Consider the following 8,552-nt stretch of genomic DNA (forward strand, 5'->3'; position numbering starts at 1 on the left):
GCTACAAGGAGGAAACTAGACTCTCAAACAGTCTGGATAGAATAATGGGGTGACATACGTTTTATTGCATAAAAATAGCAGGAATACAATGACCATTTTAGAACAGGAAGAATGGTTGAACTGACTTAGGCTGTAGAGCAAATATAATAATATCAGTTTTCACATGAATGTTTGGCAGAGACTTTTGGCTATGTTTTGTTGATACTAAAACATGTCTAATATTGATAATCTGACTCCAATGTAATTATCACTATGTGCTTAGTTTTTTTTCCTCATACAGGGTTAGGGTTACACTGGTCAGATCGCTGTCATACAAAATCTCTGCTAGTCTGAGCAGAACAAGGATAGCGGGAGGATAGAAATTAATAATATTAGTGTTTCTGTGTGTCAAAGCGGGAAAAGCAAGGCTAGATGTATGCAAATAAATGATGTATCAATTTCTTCCCCGTGTATAATACTGAAGGTCAATTTATCAATGTTCAAACCTTTAAAAATGAAAGTGTTGAAAAAAAAGTTCTGTGGAAAACAGCTGGCCACAGCACATAGTGCTGGTTCGCAAGAAACCACCAACGATTTATTTCAAATGTTATCGTTTAATGATGGGTCAGGGACAACACTTGTAGGGGTTGCACATGGTGAACTATTTCTGGCATTTGGCTCCTATTTCAAGTCCATGACTAGAGATTATCCCCCCTGCAGAGCTGATTTGATCCCGGCATCTGGTTAATGGTGGAGTACATATAAATCCCTGATCCAGTCAGCCCCGGCAGTATCTTATATGCATGGGGTTCTTTTTTTTTTTCTCTCCCTTCAACTTACACCTCAGAGTGCACCCTAATATGACAGACAAGGTTGAGCTAGCTCTTGTCTTCCAGAGTACTAAGTATGTAGAGTTGGAAAGATATTCATTTATTAACTGCATATCAGTATCTCAAGAGCATAATGTTTCTTTTCCTTCTCCTAGTCCCTGGTCTATTCCCCCTGGTTTCTAGTACGCGTCAAACCCCCCTACCCCCCTACACCCCGTAATTCTTAAAATTCCTGTCAAACCCCGAAACCAGGAGAAAATTACATCAGCTTTATTAGCTTTATAGTATTGAAATTTGCTAGCGTAGCTTAACCTAAAGCATGACACTGAAGATGTCAAGATGGGTCCTAGAAAATCCCGCAAGCACAAAGGCTTGGTCCTGACTTTACTATCAGCTTTTGCCAGATCTACACATGCAAGTCTCCGCCCCCCTGTGAGGATGCCCTTAATCCCCTGCCCGGGGACGAGGAGCCGGCATCAGGCACGCTCCGGCAGCCCAAGACGCCTTGCTAAGCCACACCCCTAAGGGAACTCAGCAGTGATAAACATTAAGCTATAAGCAAAAGCTTGACTTAGTTAAGATAAACAGGGTCGGTAAAACTCGTGCCAGCCACCGCGGTTATACGAGAGGCCACACTCTCACACGTGCTGCCACACGGTACACGTTTATCATGAATGAAAAATAACAAACCGGCTAACCCTTTAAACTGAAACAAAAACCCGGAATTGCTAAACGTCAAACAACAGTCCAAACTTTACAAGTGGTATTAACTTCAAACAACAATAACGTCAAACAACAGTCCAAACTACAATAACTTCAAACAACAATAACGTCAAACAACAGTCCAAACTTTACAAGTGGTATTAAACAAATTAACATTTCCCCAAAAAGATTATTAACAGCTTCTGTTATAAAACAATTGATGCCTCAATCTGCCTGAGCCTGTGTGTTTGGAGCATGGATTAAGGGCTCCGTTATTTCAAAGGCGTCAATAAATTCCTAGGAGACAGAAAACAACAAAGCATGAGATGACATCAAATAAAACAACCTTTTTACAATCAGCTGGTTGTCAAATGTGTGAACATAAATTATATTAACTTTTAACTAAGCATTAAAAAAGTCCTTTAAGTTATGAACAAAAATATGATGTTTGGTGTGTGAGATAGAAGAGCTTAGTGAGTAAGATACAAAGGGTCTGATGGGTACAGAGCTAGAGTGATGGGTATAGAGCTAGAGTGATGAGTATAGAGCTAGAGTGATGGGTATAGAGCTAGAGTGATGAGTATAGAGCTAGAGTGATGGGTATAGAGCTAGAGTGATGAGTATAGAGCTAGAGTGATGGGTATAGAGCTAGAGTGGTGGGTATAGAACTAGAGTGATGAGTATAGAGCTAGAGTGATGAGTATAGAGCTAGAGTGATGAGTATAGAGCTAGAGTGATGGGTATAGAGCTAGAGTGATGGGTATAGAGCTAGAGTGATGAGTATAGAGCTAGAGTGATGAGTATAGAGCTAGAGTGATGGGTATAGAGCTAGAGTGATGGGTATAGAGCTAGAGTGGTGGGTATAGAGCTAGAGTGGTGGGTATAGAACTAGAGTGATGAGTATAGAGCTAGAGTGATGAGTATAGAGCTAGAGTGATGAGTATAGAGCTAGAGTGATGAGTATAGAGCTAGAGTGATGGGTATAGAGCTAGAGTGATGGGTATAGAGCTAGAGTGGTGGGTATAGAGCTAGAGTGGTGGGTATAGAACTAGAGTGATGGGTATAGAGCTAGAGTGATGAGTATAGAACTAGAGTGATGAGTATAGAGCTAGAGTGATGGGTATAGAGCTAGAGTGATGAGTATAGAGCTAGAGTGATGGGTATAGAGCTAGAGTGATGGGTATAGAGCTAGAGTGATGAGTATAGAGCTAGAGTGATGGGTATAGAGCTAGAGTGATGGGTATAGAGCTAGAGTGGTGGGTATAGAACTAGAGTGATGAGTATAGAGCTAGAGTGATGGGTATAGAGCTAGAGTGATGAGTATAGAGCTAGAGTGATGAGTATAGAACTAGAGTGATGGGTATAGAGCTAGAGTGATGGGTATAGAGCTAGAGTGATGGGTATAGAGCTAGAGTGATGGGTATAGAGCTAGAGTGATGGGTATAGAGCTAGAGTGGTGGGTATAGAGCTAGAGTGATGGGTATAGAGCTAGAGTGATGAGTATAGAGCTAGAGTGATGGGTATAGAGCTAGAGCATCCCTCACCCTCCAGCTCTTAGGGCTGATGGCGATGACACACTGCTGTCGGCTGGACGACCCTCCAGCCTCCACCTCCCCTTCCTCCACAGGAGCTGAATCACATGAAGCACTCACATTAATAATGACTAGGGGTGTAACGGATCACGGATAATCCGTGATCCGTTCGGATCGCCCTCCACGGTTCGGAACGCATGTGTACCGCGGATCAATAGCAAAATCGTTTTTTTTTTCTTCTTCCTAACACCAGGGGAGCCACCCCTCCTAAATGTCGTTGTTTGGTACCTGTACTGTAGCAATGACAATAAAGACCATTCATTCATTCAAATGTAACCGGTAGAAAAACAATCATGTGCGCTTTATTCTCACTCTCTGCATGTGTACTGAGTTGACAACAACATTCATTCACTCATCTCTGTCCCAATTATATCACGTCATATCACCCGCTAAGCAGCCTGGGTGATTGTGTAAACACACAAAAAAAGTACTCTGTTACTTTGCAGCAGTGATGTTATATATATGTTGTTATATATATATGTTGTTATATATAGATGTTATATATATATATGTGATATATATATCAGTTTTGACATCTTGAATGTTGTTTTTTTGTTTCACACATTAAAAGTGGTGTTTTTACAGAATTCAAGGAAAATTTTGTTTTTATTAAAAAAAATATATGTTTTGTGTTGATCCGAAAAATGATCCGATCCGTGACTCAAAATCCGTGACACGATCCGATCCGTGAGTTAGGTGATCCGTTACACCCCTAATAATGACCCAGTATTATTGAATCACATGCACTCACATTAATAACGACCTGTTATTCCTGCAGAACAACCTGAGATAATTCTTGCAGATTAATGGGAAGGAAGTTAGAGAGGATTATTCTTGCGAAAACAAGGATAAAAACAACATCAAGAACAGGACTCGTAAACATGAAACCTCACAGATATTACTCCTACCAGGGCGGCTAATACAACCACAACACCTTGTGACGTTAGCATTATAAGGTTCTATCTCCATTTTTGTCAAAATTGAGTTTTTTACATAATCTGATCCATTAGGTGTTTACTAATGCCTGTGTGGTGTTATTTTTTAAATGTTGATTTTGTTGTTGTTAGTAATTCATAAAATACAAAGGTTCCATCTCACAAAACATAATGGAATGTAAAAACTTTGACGCTCAATATCTCTGAACTACCCTAAACGGAGATAGACCTAGAACCTCACGACCTGCACACTCATTAAATTTACTCATTAAAGACTCATACACATGCGTACGGAAGGTGTGATGGGAAATGTAGTTTTTTTCTTACCGATACAAGGCAACTTGTCGTCATCCAGGTACATCTTTGCCAAACCATCCTAAGGAACACAAAATATAGGAATACAATAATTCTTCCATTGGCTATGTAATAGTAAATGTAAGAATCTTAAAGTTGTATCTCCCTATGTATATACAGTACTATCTGCATCTCATAAATGAGTAGCAGTGCTGCAGTGGTGGTTGCCCCCCCATCGATTGATAACTATACCTATCAAACATAAGCCCACTCACCCTGATCAGAAAAGATGTATGGAAAATGTTCTCCACTGTCCGCGAGAACGAGTTGGGATCGATCACAAACGCATAATATGAGATAGGTGATGTCGCTGTGAAGAGAGACACAACGGCTATCGATCTGATATACAATTATTAACTTAAATGTAAACATCAAGTCGATATATATATAATACAATATAATATATATCAAAACAACAGTCAAAACTCACGGTCATCAGCAAAGTAGCTTCGCAAATATCCCAGGATCCTCTCTACCTCCTTCTCAGTTGCCTGCTGGTGGGATTCTTCAAAGTTCATCAACTGCAAGATAAAGTCAAGCAAACTACAGTTAAAAAAACATGACCTATTTCCCCCATCTTGGACTCTGGGTGACCTCACTTAAAATGACAAACAAGTGTAAACATGTCGTCCTAATGATGTAGCGCCACACCATGTGTGAATTGGTAACAATTAGGTATTCAAACGTATGACTAAAAAGCTACCAGAAAGTGTTGTGCTCCTTTGCTTTTTACAGAGTTGTTGTGTTTATTTGAAAGCGGTCCATAGATTTGAGGTAGGCGGAAAAGTTACCGTTGCTGGCCAAAAGATGGAGTCTGATATGTGATATATAACTAGTAGCACTAGTGGTGGTCTAACAATGATACTCCACACTGTCTGGACTTGTACCTAGCTGCCTGAAGCTAAACGTTATTCCAACAGCAGTGGAGTTTAGCAGACAGGAAGATGTTAGCTCACGCATCATGTGACTTGGATGAGACGTAGACCCCCCCCCCTCTAAAAAATACATAAATTAGGTAACATCACTATCCTCCAAACACAAATCGTGAGCTTAGAATTATACGGTTCTATCTCCGTTTAGGGCAGTTCAGAGATATTGAGCGTCAAAGTTTTTACATTCCATTATGTTTTGTCAGATGGAACCTTTGTATTTTAAAAATGTCAAAAAAAATGTCAACATTTTAAAAATAACACCACACAGGCATTAATAAACACCTAATGGATCAGATTATGTAAAAAAACTAAATTTTGACAAAAATGGAGATAGAACCTTATAATTCTAACGCCACGATATGTTGAGTGTGTGAAGTACAGAGACCTGCGTGGGCATGGTCCTCTCGGCTTCCTGGCCGGGCACCTTCCTCTGCCTCTCTACCCGTTGCCTTGGTGGAGGTGGCTCTGCCAGGAACGAGCCCAGCCTGGTAGATAACAGACACTGGGATTAATCAGAGATATACTCTCCATGCAAAAATACAGGGGAAAATCATCCAAGACGATAACAATGAGTTATTATTAGTCAACTTGATCAATTTCTTCCATGCACATAACGAGATGGAGTGGTGTGTGTGTACCCAAGTGCTGCAATAACGCAGGCGTCAAGGTTCACAATAATCCAAAACGTAGGTACTTTACTAGGAAACTCAGGTAAATACAGATACATACGACAGTGAAGGCTCAGGACTGAACATAGGGTGACAATTGAGTCAGGTTTAAATGCTGGTCGGATAACAAGACACATGTTGGTCAGTACGGTAGACACCTTTGTCTCGATCCTCACAAAGAGGTGAAGGAGAAGGAGACACTCACATGTAGTGGAAGGTCGGGGCTGTCCTGAAGCAGCACTCTGCGCTCTTAGCCAACTTCTGCCAGGCATCAGCGGGTAGGTAGCCGCCGGTTGCGCCATCCGTCTCTGCTTCCTCCTCCTCATCCTCCAAACGATTCAGCTTCATGAAGGAGAGCTGGGTAATCCATCCAAAACACAAACAGTGTTTCAGCAATCAGACTTATACAAAGTCCTGAACAAGCAAATTTGACAAGACTTGTGACAACCATATCAATAGACATCCTGACATCTGGCTAGCTAAATGCAGATACAATGATATGGTCCCTGACAAAGATACTTTGCTTCTGGGAGATTACTAGAGATGATTTCTATCAGAGTAACTACTATCCTCATCCTCCACCACCTCCTACTCTGACTCACAAGGTTCTCAGTGAAGGCATCCGGGTCAAAGGTAGATCCCCCAGCAAGCAGTTGTCTGGCCTTCTCTTTGCCAAGGTCTGTTGCTAGAACGAGGAGCTGGGAATCCAGCACTGCCTCCCGGGCCTGTTTAACTGTGAGGGAAAACAAAGAGCGACGTCATTATTAAAGCAGGAGGGGAAATGGACTGTGAAAGGTGGTGGGAAGAGGCACTTTGCTTATACAGTTCATAGGTCCATATATATTTGGACACTGACAGAACGTTCATAATTTTGGCTCTTTACACCACCACAATAGACTTGAAATGAAACAATCAAGATGTGCAGACGTTCAGCATTGATTGAGGGTAATCAGATGAACAGTGTAGGAATTTCAACAGTTTCTACATGTGACCCCCCTTTTTTTAATATAGTAGGTTAAACCCTGAACACCATGGATTGAATAGGTTGGAAAACCCTAAAACAAATAACACACAAAGCAAGGTGGGTAAACTCTATTCACTAAGATAAAAAGGTTCAAACAGTTTACTTGCATTCACTGGACTAACATCACTGATGCCATCGTTGGTATTGTGTGGTTTAAATAAAGTTTAGTAAACCAAGATAGACGAGAGACGCACACAAATAAACAGGTGACGTTGTTTCTTTGAACAGTAAAGATAATGCACATTATTTAGAAACTATAACCACAGCCCTGAGGTTACAATGTTTGACAATAGAAAACAGGCTTGAACAAAGCCACTTACTCCGCGACGATGGCATTTCATAATTGCAAGTGCAACTCCCAAAATAGATCTATCACGTACCGAACAGATGGGCTCACTAACATTGTTTACTTCTTCTTCATTCTGGTTTCTGCCTTTTCCATGGCGTAAAAGAGACCGTCGACAAAATACTTAGGGCGAAAATGAACTTCACAATTTTGGACTCCGGCCCATGCCTTATGCAGAAAGGTGAGAGAGAATATTTATCATAGCATACCTTCTTTAAAAAGTGTGTTGGCCTCCTCCAGAACCTCAGTGAGTTGGTTGTTGTTGGGTTTCAACAGGTCCTCTCGGTTTTCTGTGAACAGATATAATCAATGGTCAAGCCAACTCAGTATCCCTGAAAGGTGTCAAAAATAGTTACACAAAGTGGGGGAAATATGGCAGTCCTAAACAAGACTATCATGCTTTATACAACAGTTAGTTCCGACCAAGTAATTTGATTGGACAAGAGGCATTCCATGAGTTGCGATATACAGTATAACAGCACTGGGACCTTTAACTATGTATCACTCCACCGCACAGATGTTCTACTAAATGACCGTTAATTAGACTACATGTTTGTGTTCAGGTTACTAGGCAACCGTCCATTTGAAGTTCAGTTGCGGAACTATTTTTTGTTTATTTTTATGATTAAATAAACAAACAAATCATAATCTGTTGTCGCTTATTACTGTTAACTAATAAATCGCGCTGTAGAACTGTTGTATAAAAGCAATATCACACTCGAGGTCGTGCAGCGGCCTCGTACCTACGACCGAATCACAGCCGTGCTGATATTCAGTATAACACACTCCCTCTCGTGCGATATTGCTTAAGTGTCCTCCACTCACGTTGAACCGTGCTGATGAGGTCTCGGTACTTGCTCCGGATCTCACTCCTTCGAGCCGGGTCATCAACATCATCCGTACTGCATCCTGCCTCATCATCAACACCACCTGTGGCCGTGGACTCTTCACCTCTGTTTACTGCTCTCCGGCTCATCTTGGACGAATTAGGTGTTCTGTGGTCTTCTAACCTCTTTTCCTCTTCCAAACTGAGACGTGATGGGGGGGGGGGGGGGGGGGAAACGTTTGGATTAGTAAAGAAGTGTAGCTAACCCTTCTGTGGTGGATGTTGGATTAAGAATGCCACGGTGATTCACTTAGACAGATGTATATATATATATATTGTAAATCGATTTGCATGAAGGCTTCGG

At 41.1% G+C, this 8,552-nt stretch overlaps 1 protein-coding gene across 1 annotated transcript; it reads right to left on the bottom strand.

Annotated features, from left to right (window-relative positions):
• Positions 1 to 1,736: 1,736 nt before the first annotated feature.
• LOC308174002 (non-structural maintenance of chromosomes element 4 homolog A-like) lies at positions 1,737 to 8,338 on the bottom strand (the record flags this gene model as incomplete). Its single annotated transcript, XM_080549055.1, has 10 exons — positions 1,737 to 1,808; positions 3,056 to 3,141; positions 4,366 to 4,414; positions 4,608 to 4,702; positions 4,823 to 4,913; positions 5,710 to 5,809; positions 6,198 to 6,349; positions 6,595 to 6,725; positions 7,572 to 7,652; positions 8,188 to 8,338. 10 exons carry the CDS (start codon positions 8,336 to 8,338, stop codon positions 1,737 to 1,739), a joined length of 1,008 nt encoding a protein of 335 aa, XP_080405181.1.
• Positions 8,339 to 8,552: the final 214 nt, after the last annotated feature.

This window comes from Nansenia antarctica (genome assembly GCF_963989245.1).
Source record: "Nansenia antarctica genome assembly, chromosome: 19".
Classification (NCBI taxonomy): Eukaryota; Metazoa; Chordata; class Actinopteri; order Argentiniformes; family Microstomatidae; genus Nansenia; species Nansenia antarctica.